Source organism: Acinonyx jubatus, chromosome B4 (assembly GCF_027475565.1).
Source record: "Acinonyx jubatus isolate Ajub_Pintada_27869175 chromosome B4, VMU_Ajub_asm_v1.0, whole genome shotgun sequence".
In the NCBI taxonomy this organism is placed as follows: Eukaryota; Metazoa; Chordata; class Mammalia; order Carnivora; family Felidae; genus Acinonyx; species Acinonyx jubatus.
In genome coordinates, this window is record NC_069387.1 from 89,560,815 (window position 1) to 89,580,371 (window position 19,557).

Consider the following 19,557-nt stretch of genomic DNA (forward strand, 5'->3'; position numbering starts at 1 on the left):
AGAGAGAGGGAGAGAGAAAGCATCCCAAGCAGGCTCTGCACCTGCACAGAGCCGGATGCAGGGCTCAAACCCACGAACCTCAAGATCATGACCTGAGCTGAAATCAAGAGTCACTTAATTAAGTGAGCCACCCAGGTGCCCCTTAGTTATCTAATTTTTTACATGCAAATGTTCATCATATTCTCTTACAATTCGTTTTATTTCTATAGGGTTGGTAGTGTGTCTCCTCTTTGTTTTTGGTTTTAGTAATTTGAGTCTCCTCTCTTTCTTGGTTAGTCTAGCTAAATCAGTTTTGTGATTATTCCAAAGAACCCCTTTGGTTTCATTGATTTTCTCTTTTGTTTTTATATTATCTATTTCATTTATTTCCACTGTAATCTTAATTCTTTCCTTCCTTTGCTTCCTTCAATTTAGCACTTGCTTTTCTAGTTCCTTCGGTGAAAATTCAGGTTATTGATTTAAGATCCTTTTTCTCTTTTAAGGTAGGCATTTAGAGCTATAAATTTCCTTTTAAGTGCTCCTTTTGCTACATCCCATAAGTTTTGGTATGTTGTGTTTTCACTTTCATTCATCTGAAAGTAGTTTATAATTTCCCTTGTGATTTCTTCTTGGATTCATTGGTTATTTATGGACTTGTTGTTCAATTTTCATGTATTTGTGAATTTCCCAAATTTCCTTCCATTACTGATTTCTATTTTAATTACATTGTGGTCAGAGAATATGCTTTGTATGATTTCAGTCCTTCCAAATTTATTGAGGCTCATTTTATCACTCAAGATATGGTCTATCCTGGAGACTGTTCAACATGCTCTTGTGAAGTATTTGTATATTCTTTTGTTTTTGGATGGAATATTCTAGAGAATGTCTGCTAGATCTAGGCTTGTAGTTTGCTCAAGGAGGTCTGTTATTAATTGGTTATGTTTTGTTGCCGGTCCTCTAAGCAAAGTAGTTTTTTAAAACATTAGAATACAGTCAAAGAAAAACTAGAAGATGAAATAAAATTTTTCTGAAGTCTGAATCAAAATGTCAGATGTGACAGCAAGATACTTCAGGGTTTTCATCTTTTGCAGGAAGCTACATAGACTACCTCAATTCAAATAGAACATACAGAAGTTACGGTGTATATTTGGGGAGGGGTGACAGGTGTTTGTGGCTGATCACACGCGCGCGCGCGCGCGCACACACACACACACACACACACACACACACACCCCTCTAATATCTTACAGCACAAGAGGGGATACAAAATAAACTAACCTAAGGAGATATAATCCCATAATTATACAACTTTAAAATATATGGGCAAAAAGCTGATTCAATGTTGCTTTTTTCCTTTCAATTTTCTACTTTCTACTTTAATATTTTTAATGATGTCTATCAATAATGTAAGGTAGGTATTATACGTTAGGTAAACAAAAACATGTTTGAATAATATTTGATCATTACAAAGCTATTTACATATGTTAATTTGTAACCATTCAAAGGGAATGCAAGTGAACTTTAGAAATTAACACTACTAGCAAGGTGTTTATTTTCACAGTCTAAGAAAAGAAAAAAAAACATGCTTATTAGAGACATAAAATTTTATCTGTATCTACCTCCCTTTATTTCTTTTTAGGAGCACCCTTGAAGAGTCAGAGTCATCATGGAGATAGATTTCCAAACATGTTACCCAAGGTAGAGTGTATGTGCAGAGATAATGAACCTTGAACTCTGTTGCATATATAATTGAGCATGGGGGATGAAATTATCAGACAGAAAAATGATGGTTTGCAAGTACTTTTTTAAAACCAGTAAAGCTTTAGCTTTCTCGTTGCTTTGGTTGGGGATTCGGGAAACTAGAGATTTGTGGGAAAGGAGTGAAGAGCTTTCTCCTCTCAGTGATCTGTCATAGATAAGGCTTAGAACTAGTAAGAGTGCTGTGAGTTACACATTTGTCTTAATTCAGCTTTTAATTTTCCTGTTCTACCTGGCATTTTGCATGTTGCTGTTGGTTTTTATGGGAACAAATAAATTGGCAGCGATCATTTTTTATAGCATTAGAAGTCATTTAAAATTGACTGTAACTATGACATTGATACTTGAGTTTTTGTAGTTAGTATGGAAGCTTTAAATGTATAAGGCAATGAATACCGTTGAATTAAATAAAGTAACTTCGCTTTCTACTAGCTTTCTTCTAAATTAGATTCTGCTCTATTGCACTGTATAGTCCAGGGGGAGCTTTGGATTTCTGTTAAGGTTCTGTTCTTTCTAGGCTTATGAAATGGAATTACTTCAGTATGTATTTCCTCTCTTAGGAAATAGCCAATGTCACAGTGGATAATGTTCTTATTCCTGAACATAATGAAAAAGGTAAAAAAAAAAATTTTTTTTTTACTTTAAATCATGCTTTGCTTTAAGTTAACTTACAGAGACAAATATCCAATGAACACATTAACTATTCATTAATATGCAGGTTTAGGGTAAAATTTTCATGGATGTTGAAATACTTGCAGCTTTGACTGACACTAAGTTCTGATGGATGATATATTATTGTTATATTAAAAATCCACTGGCCAATGGAGAACATAATTGTGGTCTCTTCCCTGGGGGGGGGTTTCATACTTTCTGTTAGTGAAATTTGCATTTTTATGTGTCATAGGAAAACATTTAAAAATTACATTGGGTTTTATATAGTGTTAGAAATTGTGATAGCCCTTGCAGAGATCTTTAGAGATGTTTGTAGAGCAATGCCGAAGGTCACTATGAAAGTCTCATTATTTCCTTATCACTTTTATTACTTTATTAGCAGGGAGAATAATTTAATTCTACCTGGGAATCATTCTGATCAACGTTAATGGCTAGTTAAGGCTGCTTTGCCTCGTCTTTACCACCAGATCTGTACCTTCCTTGGTTCAAAAGAGAATTAGAGAAGTTGGATAAAATTTTGGTCCTTTAAGATTCAACAATAAGATGTAAATCAAACAGCAAATGTGGAAATATAGCCAAAATTGGGCTCTGAAGGATTTAGTTAAGCTTTTCCCCTTGGATATGTATTTGATTACCTTCTAAATGTTTTCTCCCAATCTCTGCTTTAGATGATTTTTTAAAAAGCTGAAGCATCTTCCTAATTTACTCTGAGGAAGTAAGTTAGAAATTTAGAGGATTTGGCTCATGAAAAATGATTCTATCAGTCATACTTGGAGAATATTGTTTAGTCATAACAAAGTTTCTACTTCTATAGGTTTTTTTTTTTTTTTGAATGATTTTAGGTTCATAGTGAGTCAAAAGCAACCCATTGATCTAATGACAAAGAAGTGGAGTCCTGGAAAACTTTCCTCAACTGAGTTCTTTGGCTGACCTCTTTGGAAGGGTGATAGAATCACAGTACTATTATTCAGATATCTAAAAAGGCATTTGTTCTGTGGAATGGTGGGAGCCAGACCCAAGTAAATGTGCGGAGATGGGCTTCAGTTTTGGTTCCTGGGCCTTCTGCTCCTGGCTCTCTGCTGGGCTCTGAAGTATTTCTAATATGGAACTTATGGTTCTTTTTAATGGTGATGTTGATTCTTAAAAAAAAAAAAAAAAAAAAAAGAAAAGAAAAAGTAACTTATCTTCTCCCTACTTTCTGTCCTAAGGAATATTGTTTAAATCCTCCGTCAGCTTTCAAAACATCAGAGATGGAACCAAAAATTTCCACAAAGACTTCCTAATTGGAGAAGGGGAGATTTTTGAGGTATACAGAGCGGAGATCCAAAACCGAACATATGCCATTAAATTATTTAAACAGGTATGGAAAGAATTACTATCACAGGATATCAGTTCCATTTATTTGCTCATATTTCATGCTAGAATGTGTCATTTTTCATCAACATTGAAAGGAGATATACTCGAAAATAAAATTTAATCAATGGAAATAAGATATATGACCTCAGGTGACTGGAGAAAAGAGCATGAAATGAATGCCTGACTTGCAGGAATGTGGAAGTGAAATTCTTCCCATCCCCAGATGTGTCGAAGGAGAAGGGCTTTTCTGAAGAGCTGTGTAGGAGCTTGGCACTTTGCCTGTGCTGGTCTGCTCCAGTTTTCTTGTGTTGTTTTGTTTTGTTTTTGGTCTTGTTTTTAGGATGGGCCGTGTCTCCTCCAGGCAGCTTCACAGGCTCAGCCCCAGATTGGTCTTCGGTGCTACTTTATAAATTATCGTTTATCACAGTTCAAGAGGGTGGGAAAGGGGAGGCTTCAAATAGAAGGAGCGAGGCAATGATCAGAGTTGGAGTTTAGGAGAAAGCTGAGTGACTGCAGCCAGTAAAGCAGAAAGGGTGTTGGGGTATCGCACCCAGGAGTCAGGAAGAGACAGGTATGCACACATACACCCGGAAGAACTGCTCTGCTGTTCTTCATCGTTAGTCAGCAGTCAATAAACATTCATTCAACTCTCTCTGTGAAATGGGTGCTGGGCAAGGATGAATAAGGCATCATTCCATCCTCTGGGAGCTCAGTCCTGTGGGGCAAACGGTCAGGTAAAGAAAGCAAAGATAATAAAGCTACAGCGTGAGAAGTAGTTGAGCCCGGATTTGCACAAGAGGTCATGGCAGCACAGAAAAGACAGCCAGGGCAGGGGCAGATCCAGCACCCAGAAGAGAGCCTGGCACAGAGGAAGTACGTGATAAACATTTCTGCAATAGACAAATGGGAAAAGCGAACGAAAGGAAGTGACCTCTCAGCTGGATTTTGAAAGCCCAGTAGAATTTTGGCAGGGAGCGAGGCATGGGAAGTGCTTTCTGGGTGGAAGAAATAGCAGGTGTAACAGCCTGGAGGTGCGTGTGTGCAAACATACGCCTTACTCACTAATAACGGATCACTGGGTGGAGGGAACATAGAGTGGGGGGTGGGAAGGTAATGGCAGATGACACGGGAAAGATGGCTCAAGTCGGTGGGCGGGTTTTAAGTGGGAGAGTGAACGGATTAGGTTTGTGTTTTTGAGATATAACTCTGAGCACAGGTTAGGTGATGGGCTGGAAGTCGGCAGAGGCATTGGAGCAGAGATGGCAAGGACTAGGCTGGAGGTGGATAGAGGGGGTTTTAGATGGGTAGTGAAGAGATGGATGGGACTTAAACCCATGTCCTCAAGCCTAACATTAGAGTCACCTCAGGAGCTTTTTTGAAATGATCCCTCAGCATCAGGTTAGGTCAGCATAGTGGTGGCAGGCATCCGTATTTTTTCAAAGCTCCCCACATGGTTCGGATGTGTAGCCAGCATTGAGAAGCCCCGCTCTGAGCTAGGGCAGAGGCAAGGAGAAGGTACGTCTAAGCCAGGAGGTGAAATGGACCAAATCTCACGATCGGTGAGATAGGGCTGGGCAAATGGGGGAGAGGATGGATCTCGGGCGATTCCTCCTCTGCAGCTTAGATTATGGGGCCCTTTTTTTTCCTTTAATTATTAACCTGATTTCTCCAGTCCTTACATAGCATTCTATACCCACTGATTTCATACGGACGTCTCAAGATTCCTGAGGAGGCAAACGGTCTAATAAAGAAATGAAACACCATTCAACAAAGAGAATGTGGTTATCTAGAGGTGGCCTAACTGAAGCCTGTTTCCGAAGGCCAGTGTGTCCCAGTCCCATTTGTATGTTCTCTTGGGGTTGAGCCCCACGGCCACCTCCCCAAAAGGTTCCAGCCCTCTCTCTACTTTCCTCTTCTCTCCATGGCTGCCACCAACTCACACTGGGAGTTTTTGTGAGGTTTTTGGAAGGTTTTGGGAGGTTTGGGATTATTTATTTGTTTATTTATTTTTTATTCCAGGAGTCTGGCTTCAGAATGGAATGTCATTGCCTTTAGATCTCCTTTCCCTCCTGTCCTAGGGACAATGATCATTTCCTTGATTGCCTCCAACCCTTCTGGTATAGTTTTGGTGACCCTCCAATGTGCAGCCACAGCACCATAGCAATACCTCCTAATACTGGTTTCTTCACGCACCTCTCCCAATGGACTAGATGATGGTTTTTAAAGATCTTATTTATCTTTGTATCCCGGAGCGTTATTACAGAGCCTGGCCCATGGAAGTTGCTCAGTAAATGTTCGTTAGGTGAATTGAATGAAGCATGTGTGTATGTCCTTTTCGTGAATTTAGTTGCTGATCTCTAGGAGTAAAAGGACAGGAAGTAACAAAGTTACCAAAGGCCTAGACACCATGCAAAGTCCTAAGTGTGTGCCTGTGTGTGTGTGTGTGTGCGTGCACGCACACACACACACACACACACACACACACACACACACACACACCGGGGAAAGATGGGAAATTTAATGAAGCCTTAGCCATAGAGCATTTGTTTCTAAAGAAACGTGGTTTTGTAAAATTGGAACATTAACTTCAGTAACCTTTCCTGGAGGGACTGAAGTGGGAAAGTGTACAAGATGCCTTAGATGGGTGCGACCAGATCGCCTGGAGACCTTACAATACAGATTCTGGTTCAGCACACCTGGGCAGGGACCTGAGAGTCAGCATTTCTTACCAGCTCCCTGTGAAGCAGATGTTCCTTGTGCACAGACCCAAACTTTGAGAGTTAAGCTAGGTTAGCAGGAACACAAAAACTGACCCCTTCATTTTTCAGATTAAGAAAACAACGATCTCAGGGAGGCTAAGTGACAAAAAGTCACAAATCTTGCATGTTAGAAATAAGACTGAGACCAAATCCACCTGGCTCCCAGGACAATGGTATTTTAAAATGTAAATTCTCATAAAGTGGTCTGCGAAAATGATTTGTTAGCCTCGTTTATTGTTTCTGACTTCCTGGATTAACTTGGAAAATAGCTTCCAGAATTCCTGTTGGATTTCTCTCCCTTTCTTCCTGAGAACAGAGCTCTAAAAACTCTGCCCTATCTTGCAATTTACAAATGATAGAAACTTACAGCTGATGGAGCCTAACAATGTACTTAACTCTTTCATGGTGGAAGTTAGGATCTTGAGATGCAGAGACGCGCAGCGACATAAGGTTTATAAGCTAAAGCCATCACGAACAATACCAGGGACAGAGTAGGCACTCATACAATATTACTGAATTCATTAATGTATTCAATAAATATTCCTGTGTCAGGCACTGGGCTAGCTTCTGAAGATTCTTTGAAGTAAGCAGTTACGTTTTTCAATTTCTTAGTAAGTCCACCATTTCAACATTAATACAAAGGTAAACCTGAATCGACATATCCAAATGACCCAAATCATAAATACCGAATTGGTGAAATCCCCTTCTAACCAGAATACAGCTATCACAAACTGGATCCTTTGTGAGACCAAGTTGGGCATTTCTGTCATGGGATTTTCTTTGAATACATATAATATTTTTAAATTATGTAAATGTGTACAAAGTATGGTAAAAGGGTTCGAATATAAACTATGGCAACATAATACAGTGCACGAAAAATTTCTAACTCAAGAGCAGTGGTTAGAAATCTGTTTGGGAGTTAATGGGTTTTTGAAAATCTGATGAAACCTAAGGATCCTCTCCCCGGTAAAAGAATTATATACATTCACATCAAAAAGGTCAGCTGGTTTCAGGAAGACTGTAGACCCTGGTTTACAAATCCCAGAAACAGAGATCCTTTCCTTAATTTTGTTTTCTTATTTTTCTCCATGATATTTAGGAGAAAAAAATGCTATGTAAGAAACAATGGAAGCAGTTTTTATCTGAGCTTGAAGTTTTACTACTGTGAGTATATTTGGTCTGGAATTTCTGCCTCTGTGCCTGGCTTTCATCTTTGTGCATCTTTGATTCTATAACACAGTGCTTGGCATGGTGGGCATGTAATAAAGGTGGGTTGGATATTAGGACTTTGGGTAAATTTTTGACATCTGCTTTAGTATATTCTTCAGAACACATTTTAAAATAGACCATTCACATAATTCACTTGAACGTATTTTAACAAGGAACTGTCACAAGGAAGTGGATTAAATCATGTGTGACTAACATGGCTGAATGTAAAATAACTCCTCGAACGTTAGAATTGTGTCTATTCTACCATTCTCCCCTTCCTTAGAGACACTTTAGTCAAGAAACTTTTGTCAGTATAACCGTCTTCGGGAAGAGCGTTTAGACAGAGAAATCAAGTGCTTTTGATGTGCATATTGTTTTCTGGGATTTCATTCATGAGCCCAGGAGTCCTCAGAGACAAGCTAAAATGACTTCATTTTCATATATATTCATAACTGCAGCTGTGCGGCTGTCCAGCCGGCTCATCGGAGGTCCTTAACCCTACAGACTTCACTCGGCACCCTTTGTGAAAAGAAATGTTCTTTTCAGATGTTTTCTAAACCAATATGTGAAATGGTGGTGGAAGAGGAGTCATTGTGCTAAATCCTGCTTTTGTGCCCTGGGCCAGCAATCAAAACATTAGAGTTCTAATCAGAAAAACTTAACGCATACCATTTAGTCAACAAGAAACTAAAGCCAGCATTGTAATAGTAGATTTCTACATGTAAGCTGTATTTATTTGTAATGAACAAGTAACAAATTGAAATCTTTCAGAATTCCAAAAGTGCCAAAGGGTAAACCAAGAAAAGGGGTTTTCCACTATTGTCTTTAACCACCCAGCTGATTGTCCCAAAGGCAGCAGTCATCAGTTTTTCGTAGATCTTCCCAGAGATCTAAAATATGGCAACATAATACAGTGCACGAGAAACTTCTAACTCAAAGCGGTGGTTAGAAATCTGTTTGGGAGTTAACGGGTTTTTGAAAATCTGATGAAAGCTTAAGATCCTCTTCCCGGAAAAAGGTTTATATGCATTTACATCAAATAAATATATTTGTATTTTTCTCTCTCTCTCTCTCTTTTTTTTTTTTGAAGTTTATTTCTTTTGAGAGAGAGCGAGCATGGGAGCACATGCATGTGCGTGCGCAGGAGCAGGGGAGGGGCAGAGAGAGAGAGGGAGAGAGAGAATTCCAAGAAGGCTCTGCACTGTCAGTACAGAGCCCAGTGCAAGGCTCAAACCGTGAGATATGTGACCTGAGCCAAAATCAAGACTCGGACATTTAACTGACTGAGCTGCCCAGGTGCCCCTGTATTTTGTTTTCTTATTTTCCCATCAGAGGTAGCATGAATATACTGTTCATGTTGCTTATTTTAGTATTCCGTTGTGTTCCTGTACTGTAATTTGAATAACCATTCTTATATTAATGGAGTTTTAGATTTTTTTCTAGTCTTTTATTTATTTAAAAAAAAATTTTTTTTAACGTTTATTTATTTTTGAGACAGAGAGAGACAGAGCATGAAGGGGGGAGGGGCAGAGAGAGAAAGAGACACAGAACCGGAAGCAGGCTCCAGGCTCTGAGCCATCAGCCCAGAGCCTGATGCGGGGCTCGAACTCACGGACCGCAAGATCGTGACCTGAGCTGAAGTCAGACGCTTAACCGACTGCGCCACCCAGGCGCCCCTTTTTCTAATCTTTTAATGTTAGAAAATTATGCTGCAGGGGCGCCTGGGTGGCGCAGTCGGTTAAGTATCTGACTTCGGCTCAGGTCACGATCTCACGGTTCGTGAGTTCGAGCCCCACGTCAGGCTCTGTGCTAACCGCTCAGAGCCTGGAGCCTGCTTCAAATTCTGTGTCTCCCTCTCTCTCTGCCCCTCCCCTGCTAGCGCTCTGTCTCTGTCTCTGTCTTCTCTCAAAAATAAATAAACATTAAAAAAAAAAGAATGCTGCAACATGAAAAGCTTATTTTTTTTTAATTTACTTTTTAAATATTTAATTTATTTTTTAAGGCTCCACACCCACTGTGGGGCATCACGACTCCAAGATCAAGAGTCACATGTTCTACTGACTAAGCCAGCCAGGCACCCCAGAAAAGCTTGTATATATGTTATTTTGTAACTGTTTGAGTAGATCTAAGTTCCCATAAATAAAATTACAGGGTCAAATGGTTACACGCATTACATAATACCAAATTGTCCTCCAAAAGAAGTTATAAAAATTTATACCTACACTAGGCATATATGAGTGCCTCATTCACCATATTTTTGCCAACATAGTATTTTTTTTTAATGTTTATTTTTGAGAGAGAGGGGAAGGGGCAGAGAGAGGAGACACAGGATCTGAAGCAGGCCCTGCACTGACTGCAGAGAGCCCGATGTGAGGCTCAAACCCGCAAACCGCGAGATCATGATCTGAGCCTAAGTTGGACGCTCAACTCACTGAGCCACCCAGGCGCCCTACAAAGCGTTTATTCTTAATTTTTGCCAATGTGCTAGGTGAAAATGGTTTCTTAATGTGCTTTAAATTTCTTTTTTTTATTATGAGTGAATCTTTTCACATGTTAAGAGACATATTTCCTTTTCTATGAAATACCTGATGCTATTCTTTGCCCATGTTTTTAAAAGTTAGGCTGTTATTTTTCTTAATGACTTGTAGAAGCATTTTACATATTAGAGAAAATTAGCCTTAGTCTTATGTTATGAAATACAAATTTTTTACCAGATTGACATTTGTCTTTGCCTATTCTAGTCTTTGCTATGTGGAAATGGTTTTAATGTAGTTGAATTTAATCTGTTCTTTCTTTTATGGATTCTGGGTTTTATATCACAGTTTCTAAGACCTTCCCCAGTGAACGGTTATAAAATAATTCTACCATGGTTTTGCCAAGTACTTTTATGATTTCATTTTTTACATTTATATCTCTTAGCCATTTGGATTTATTCTGGTGAGGTGTTTATATATGACTTTTAAGAGGATTAACAGCTCCATGATGTTGAATATTCTTGGTGTGACATTTTTATTATTTATACTGCTAATATTTATTTAGTTTTAGGCTTAATACCAAATACACTACACGTATTAATTCTGTAGTCCTCACAACAATCCTGTGAGGTAAATACTGCCATTATCCCCATCGTACAGATGGGGAAACTGAGGTAGATCCTACCTTTTGGAGAAGGCCCAACTCATTTCCTAAGTCGTTTTCAATCTCCTCCTTCTCAGATATTTATTAATGAATAAATCAGAGGTAGCCCTCTCCTCTCAGAACATGCTGGCTGAAGTGGGATTAGGAGGGACGCACATAAGTAAACAGGCAATTTCAGTAAGCTAAGTGGTAGGATGGGCAAGTACAGAGCACTGAGGGTGCAGAAAATGGTTGCCCGGGGCGGGGGGAGGGGGGGCAGCAGTATAGCCTTCTCGGAAAAAGTAACATCTAGGCTGAGACCTGAGGGTGAGTTTTTTAAGTTCAATAGTAAGGAAGTGTGTAACCCCTGTCCCTTAAACAGAATTGTGAAGTCCTTGGGATGTGGCTTCTGATTCCTTTTTTCCCTCCTTTCCCAAGGGGAGGGAAGGGAGCTAATAATTTTTGAGGACCTAACACCTGGCTAAACAGTTAACTTTTCGTTTAATTTTCAGGAGGACCTTGGGAAGTGACATTTTAATTATTGTGTAGAGTTGAAGAATATTAGTCTGCTGGGGCATCTGTCACAAAAGAGACAGGGTGACTTACACAAAAGAAATTTATTTCTCACAGTTCTGGAGGCTGAGAAATCCAAGATCAAGGCAGATTTGGTTCTTGATGAGGGCGCTCTTCCTCGCATGTAGACAACTGCCTTCTAATTCTGTCCTGACATGGTGGAGAGGGAGGGAGCTGACTCTCCAGTGTTTCTTCTAATAAGGGCACTCATCCCATCATCCCGTCGTGAGGGATCCAACCCTAACCCCGACTACCTCCCGCAGGCCTCATCTCCAAGCACCTTTACATTGGAAGTTAGGGCTTTAACAGGCAAACTGGGTCAGGGGGTAGCGAGTGGGGGGAGAGACACAATTCAGACCATAGCAAAGAAAGAGTCTCACAGAGATTAAATGACTTGCCCAAGTTCACACAGCTGAAAAAAAGAAGACCAGAGATTCAAACCCAGGTTTGTCTGTCGTTCAAGTCTGTCCAGGCTACCACATGGTGGTGCCTCACATTGTGTTTATCTGACACTCACAAATGCTGATTGAATTGATTTTCAAGGTGTTGTATCAGGGGCACCTGGGTGGCTCAGTTGGTTAAGCATCTGACTTTGGCTCAGGTCATGATCTCACTGGTCCCGAGTTTGAGTCCCGTGTTGGGTCTGTGCTGACAGCTCAGAGCCTAGAGCTTGTTTCAGATTCTGTGTGTGTGTTCCCCCCACAAATAAATAAACATTTAAAAAAAGGTATTGTATCTGCTGACCTTCAGACCGACCTATATAATCTAAAATCCCACTGACTTAAAAATTTGTAGCGAAAGGTGGATGAGAAGGGTCTATAGATGCAAAACCAGCAGTGTTTATGGCTGTGCCATGTTCCATACCTCACAAACTTATACAGTGTCCATTTTACTGCTAGATTGGCAATATCTAAAAATAAGCAAATGGTCATTTCTACCCTGTGAGCGAGAGAGCAGAGAACCAGGGCCATGACTGTGTCTGTACGAAGTCTGCTAGCTGCTTTCCAAAAGATTTTTTATCTCTTTAAATTATTTTAAGGTTACCAGGTAGTGGTATAGATGAGTTTTTTAGGCAGCCAAATACACCAGCTCCGTTCCTTTTCAGTCCATTGTGGTGCATTTTATAGATATGGTCTGAATTGTAATAGGGGTAGGGATCTTGTACACACACATACACACAAAACTTCCTTCTTTATGATAGGAGGAATAAAAGAAATCTGAAGCCATGTGTGAGTGTGTGTGTGTGTGTGTGTGTGTGTGTGTGTGTGTGTGTTTTATAGGAAGGTTTTGCTATTGAAGAAACTAAATAAGAGGCCTTTGTAAATAGAATCTTACAAAAAAACCAACCTTATTTTAATATCCCCAAGCATGCCTAGAACATAGTAGGTAGTCAATAAATAATTGAACTGAGATCATAGGTGAATTTCACATTTTATGTTTCATGTTTGTTACCTGAGTTCCATTGGTTTTCACAGTGATGATACAGGCATTCAAGAAACAGGGTTTTAAAGGAAAAGAGGCTGAAAATGTAGGCTACACTGATATAGAACTCTGTCATTTAAAATCTTTTTTTTTAATGTTTATTGTTGAGAGAGAGAGAGAGACAGAGTGCAAGTGGGGGAAGAGCCGAGAGACAGAAGGACACAGAATCTGAAGCAGGCTCCAGGCTCTGAGCTGTCAGCACAGAGCCCGACATGGGGCTCGAACCCATGACCCGAGCTGAAGTCGGATGCTTAAACAACGGAGCCACCCAGGCACCCCAGAACTCTGTCATTTAAAAATCAGTGATATATTTGGGGCACCTGGCTGGCCCAGTTGCTGGAGCGTGTGACTCTTGATCTTGGGATTGTGAGTTCAAGCCCCATGTTTGATGTAGAGATTACTTAAAAATAAAAACGTTAGGGGCTCCTGGATGGCTCAATCTGTTGGGCGTCTGACTCTTGATTTCGGCTCAGGTCATGCATGATCTCAAGGTAAGTGGGGTGGAGCCACATGGTGGGCTCTGTGCTGACAGTGCAGAGCCTGCTTGGGACACTCCCTCCCTCTCTCTCTGCCCCTCCTCCACTCATGTGTGCACACACTCTCTCTCAAAATGAATAAACATTTTAAGAAATCTTCAATAATAAATAAATACATGCATACAATAAAAATCAGTGATATGTTCTTCAACATCAGACTTTACTAACCACATGGATTTTAGGTAACTATAAAGCTTTATGAAGATCCTGGATGTCGTCTCTAGTCGTGTGACTGGTGCCTAGCACAGAATCTGACATAGTAATACTCACTAAATGAACGAACTAAATGAATAAAAAATAGTCTCCTGTACTCTTCTATTTTGGTGATTTAGACAGTATACTTCAAGCAATGAAATGAATAGTTTCAGTTGTATTATCCTTATTTAATAAATAAGTTACATCGGCTTTCATATTGATAAACATAGTTTATTATATTAGAGAGTATTGTCTATTTCTTGTAAAGTTCCCAAGACTCCCAAATCTTAAGAAATCGTCACTTTCTTAACTTTTCTGTCTTATAGTTGGATATTTTATTTATAGTTGCATGATCACAACCAATCAGAGAATGGCTAGTATTTGTCAGAACTCTTTAGACCAATTTGGAAAACAGATCTGTGTCACGTCATGTGTCCAGTGAGATTACTTTTCCCTTGGCCAAATTTATATTTTGCTTTAGACCTATTCCCCATTCCCACCTTATCACCCCCAAACCACAGCACTGTTCATTTCCTATTTGAATGAACAATTTGATGGATTTAAAAATCTTTTGTTTCAAGGTTCCATCATCCAAACATACTGGAGTTGACTGTGTATTTTACAGAGAGTGAGAAGTTCTGCCTTGTTTATCCATATATGAGAAATGGATCACTTTTTGACAGATTGCAGTGTGTAGTAAGTCGGACCTATTGCTCTCCCCAACTCTCTGACCCCCTGAAACCCTGAGGGAGCTCCTGAAATCTCCTGAGATCCAGGAGCCAACATGTGTTCACAGGAGGGGATAGCCAACAATGGGTTTCCCAAGGAAGTAGAGGACTTTTCCATGAATTAATATTTTACTCTTAAAAACAACTGCATAAATACCTGAGTTATTGTGTGTTGTGCAACATGGTGGCCAAAAGATTTGCTGGATCCTTACTTCTTATTGATTCCATATCTTCAACGAGTTTACATTAACTACTCTTGTTTCTTACATAATTTTTATTTGCATAACTTTACACAAAATACCATTCAATACATAGGGTAGGCATAAAGGCAATGCAGACTCCTTAAAGAGAAGAAGGTTGAATTAATGCCTTGATTCCCCGTATTTGTGAAAGATAAGTTTAACAAGTCATTCTGAACAGGTGACGTTTCAGTTAGGGTCAGAATAAAAACAGATTGTTTTCCGTTACCCACACTATTATGCCACAAATACTTCTAAATCTTACTTAATGAACTTACAAACATAGTTACCTTCCTAACCGTATTTTGACTAAGCTAAGGTTCAGATTATTGGGTATTTCCATTACCAATGGAAAGCTGTAAAGAGGACTAGAATCACTGGTAGAGGAAAACCCATCTTGAATCACAAATAGGTTATGGGAAACCAAAAGGTTTCCCATAACCTATTTGTGAATTCACCCACCTTACCCCGCCTCACCATCTGCCTCTCTTCTGGCATACTTCTATGTAATGCGCACCCGTGTGTTTTGCTCCCAGACCAACTACCGTTGTCTTTTTAGGGTAACACAGCCCCACTGTCTTGGCACATTCGGATCAGTGTTTTAATAGGAACCTCCAGAGCCATTCAGTATTTGCACAACACGGAGCCGTGCTCGGTCATCTGTGGCAGTGTATCAAGGTAAGTTGTCTCAGAGCTTGGCTTGCACCTGACAGCCCCTTTCAGCATCACAGGGGAGTCATGCCTCACACTCTTTTCTGCCTGCAATTTCCCTGATATGTACGTGTGTTTAAGGATTAAGAGTGCTCACCTGGGGCGCCTGGGTGGCTCAGTCCGTTAAGGGTCCGACTTCGGTTCAGGTCATGATCTCGCGGTTTGTGGGTTTGAGCCCCGCGTCGGGCTCTGTGCTGACAGCTCGGAGCCTGGAGCCTGCTTCCGACTCTGTGTCTCCTTCTCTCTGCCCCTGCCCCACTTGTGCTCTGTCTCTATCAAAAATAAATAAGTGTAAAAAAAAAAATTAAAAAAAGGGTGCTCATCTAAGTATTTAAAAATCTTACTTTTTAAAATATAATTTTATTATTTTTATTTTGAGAGAGAGAGAGAGAGAGAGCAAGGGAAGGGCAGAGAGAGAAGGAGAGAGAGAGAAATTCCCAAGCAGGCTCTGCAATGCTAGCGCAGAGCCCGAGGCAGGGCTTGAACTCACGAACCATGAAATCATGACCTGAGCCAAAATCGAGAGTCAGACACTTAACCAACTGAGCCACCCGGTGCCCCCCAAATCTTACTTTTTTAGTGCAGTATAACTGACATACAATATCCAATTTGTTTCAGGTGTACCTTCTAGTGATTTTATTTATTTATTTTTTATTAATGAGAATGTGTCTACCCAATTTAAGAAGCTACGTTTATATTGCCAAAGGGAGAGTTTATATTATCTTTGGGAATTACTAACGAACAACGTAGGGTAGACAGTTTTGCGTAGTTGACACTAAACTTTGAGGCGAACCTGTATTAATCTCACTTTTTTCTTCTCGAGTGAAGTTTAAGGAAAGGTTAAGTGACCTGTACGGAGATTCCCAGCAAGATAACCGCAGTAGACAGTAGACGGTGATTAAAATTCTTTGTCCCCGAGTCCCCAGTGTCTTGCTGATTCTAGCAAGCAGCCTGCAGTCTCCTAGCTTTACATCAGTGACAAGCCAAGCAGTAACTCCGGTGTGCATTTTTGAGACAGGAGAAAATGAGAGGCAGCATCTTCCGTCTTTCTTTTTCTTCAGTAGACCTAAAGAATCTTTCAGAGAGTAGGTACGCTGTAACAAAATCCCCCTGGTGAATTTTTCCTGTGTGCCCTTCATCTTGAATCTGTTCAACAGTGGGTAAATCCACCTTTGTTGAGTAGCAGGGATGACTGAATTTAAAAGGCTGCTGCCTTTTCGGAACCATCTCCTGGTATCTTGAAAAAGCTTCTGATGTGCTTTCGAGCTGAGCAGAAGAGGAGCCGATTGCTTGCTGACTTCCTTGTTTTTCTGGTGAAATGAACTCCATATAAAAAGACTAGATTTTTACTTAGCCCTGGGGCTCATAGGGGAACCACCCATAGATGTCTGCTCCTGTGGCAGTGTGGTAATGGTAATTCATCAACTCTAGTGGCCCCATAGAACCAGCACAAAGTGGGTGCTCCCTCACGGGACCTGGGACAAAGATATACACAGCGAAGGTGTCAGGAGTCTGTTTCGAAGAGCTGAAGTGGCCACCCCCAACCCTAAGGAATCCTTCTTCCCCCTACCTTACCACCAGTTCAGCACAGTAGGTGCTCAAAGATATTTTATCTGAGTAAATAAATAAATATCTGGAATTTTGCTGTATATATTCTTCCTTTGGTGTAAAGTCAACGCGAGTATCGCTTGTTTTCTGTCCCAAGCAGTAGTAATACATCAATGTTATTAATTTCCCTTTTGTGTGACTGAGTTCGTCAAATCCTTTCCTGGAAGCAGAACTGGATAGGAGAGAACAGTGAGAAGCGACAGACTCTCAAGGTTCTGATACTTGATGGGCCTGGGGGACAAGGGAAGACCACCAACTGGGAGCATGGTGGGGGGGATGGGTGGTAGTGGTGGAGGGATACAGATCCAGCCTCTGCCTTGTGTCCAAGGTTTTCCTCAGCTTTGGATGTGCCCTGCCAGCATCTGTCTCCAGGGATCTGATTAGATAGAGCTCAGGTTGTGGCCCTGATAACCCGCTTTCTCGTTCTGGATAGGTGTCTTCAAGGCAGGGTCCTAGGAAATAGGCTCAGGGGAGGGATTTGCCTGCAGCAGGTTTTTTAGAGTGCTGTCAGGAACAACAGAAGTAAGGGAGGGAAGGAGGAAGGCAGAATCGGGCAATTGGAGAAGTCGAGCTGGGATATTGTAGTAGAGGCCCTTCCGATGCCACGGGGAGCACTGGTGTTGGGGTGGCCCTTTGAAAATATCCTGATGGCAAGGCAGCCCCCTCCCACCAACGGCATCAACAGCTGTGGGCTATCCACAGCCACCCTTCCCCTGGCTGGGGAACCACCATTGTGTCCCTGGGTCCTGTAGGAGGGATCTGGACCACACCACGGTGGCCACCACAGTTCCGGAGGGGGATCTGACTGGCTAACGCTCTGCAAAATGTGACCAAATGATTTTTCTTCTTCATACTTTCCTCTCCACCTTCTTCCCATCCTTTCCTCTCAGCTCACTTCCCCTAATGTGTCAGACATCTGATTTAAGAAGCCGGCGATGTTCTTCTTAACATGGGATTCTGAGCAAATTGCTTAGTTTCTGTAAGCCTCAGTTTTTCCCTCTGCAAAATGCTAACAAAAGAATAATAGCATCTATCTCTTAGGATTAAATGACATAAAATATATATGGTGCTTGGCAGAGAGTATGTTATAATTGGTGAAAACGTGGCAGGAATAGCAGGGGCAGAGGCTAAGAGAGGATGATGGCCAGCCAGTCTTTGAACTTACTTACTGTCTTAGTCCATTCAGGATAAATAACCATAACCAAAAGACTAGAAAGTGGGTGGCTTATAAACAACACATTTATTTCTCACGGTTCTGAAGGCTGGAAGTCCAAGACCATGGTACCAGCTGATTCTGTGTCTAGTGAGGGCCCACTTTCCGACTCATTGATGCCCATCTTTTTCTCTGTGTCCTCACAGGGTAGAAGGGGATCTCTCTGGGGCTTCTTTTACAGGGGTACTAATCCCAGTCACGAGGGCTCTGCCCTCTTGACCTAATCACCTCCCAAATGTCTCACCTGCACATACCATCTCATTGGGGGGGTAGGATTTCAGTATGTGAATTTGGAGGGGGACCCAAACATTGTGTCCACAGCACTTACTTCTATCATCAATTTATTGTGTTCGAAAAGTAGACCTCCAAACTAAGCTCTGTTTTAAGACTGATCACTTCTGTGTTAACATATGGTGATTGCACATTTGGCAAATCATGTTTAGTTGAGTTAATAAATATTTACGGAACACCTGTTGTATGCAGAGCATTGTATTAGACCACGTGGGGTAGAGGTGGGTGATCATAGTCTTGTCCTTGAAGGTTCAACCTACTGATCAGAGGGATAACACAAACCCAGAAGATATATGGTGCAACACTAAAGATGTTCAGTGGTTGCCTGCTCTGAGGAGGCTCGCTCTAATTACAGAGTTCCAAGCCCAGTCTTTGAGGAGATGGGTCATGGCAGTGGATTGGTTGAAAGAAGGGGGGAGAATAGTCCTAGTGGAGGCAATAATTTGTTCAAGGGAAAGAGTCAAGTAAACAGTTACCAAGTGTATAATGAAAGCAAGACAAATGGGTTAGCTGGAGAGGAAGAAACAAGACTGGAGAAGAAGGAAAGGGCTCCTGGGAAGAGTGAGGAACGTGGGTGGGCAGGGGTGCAATGGGCTTGCATGCCAACCAGCCTGAGGACCTGGGTAGGATAAATGAGGCTCTTACGAGGGACTCTGAGGCTTTTCTGGGGCCATAGGTGGGAATAGAAAGGTTCTGGAGTCTCTTAGGAGGTCTCACACTCGGAAGGAGGCCATTTCTTCCAGGCCAGTATCTTAGGTACTTGTCTGGATGGGGCCAACTATAAAATCATTTCAGCAACACTGCGAGACAGAGTGCCCAACAGTATTACAGATAAAGAGCACCAAGAGAGATCTGGTCAGAGATAGAGAATTTCACGGAAGAGGCAGGATTTAAACTGGAAATGTGCTAACAATGTATTAATTTTTTTTAGTTGGTGACGGGGCTGCTGCTGATTGTTGCCTTTTTTGGCTTTTCCAAAGGGTTGGAGGACTCAAACATAACCATCTGTAGACTATGCTTGCCCGGGCACGAGTCAGGGTGTAGAGTTCCAGGGCTGTGGGCATTTCTTTGAGATTGTGGTTTCCTAGGGCTCATCAGTGTGTCCCTGTCTGTTCCAGAGCAAATCAGCCC

General features: G+C 41.1%; 1 protein-coding gene across 1 annotated transcript in view; it reads left to right on the top strand.

The window, feature by feature from the left end:
- IRAK3 (interleukin 1 receptor associated kinase 3) overlaps positions 1-19,557 on the top strand; it is a 54,978-nt gene that overhangs the window by 21,666 nt on the left and 13,755 nt on the right. The window contains exons 3-8 of the mRNA XM_027071316.2: positions 1,619-1,677; positions 2,298-2,352; positions 3,618-3,769; positions 7,624-7,688; positions 14,218-14,332; positions 15,163-15,281. Of these exons, the coding sequence (XP_026927117.2) occupies positions 1,619-1,677; positions 2,298-2,352; positions 3,618-3,769; positions 7,624-7,688; positions 14,218-14,332; positions 15,163-15,281 (565 nt within the window). The remainder of the gene's footprint in view (positions 1-1,618; positions 1,678-2,297; positions 2,353-3,617; positions 3,770-7,623; positions 7,689-14,217; positions 14,333-15,162; positions 15,282-19,557) is intronic.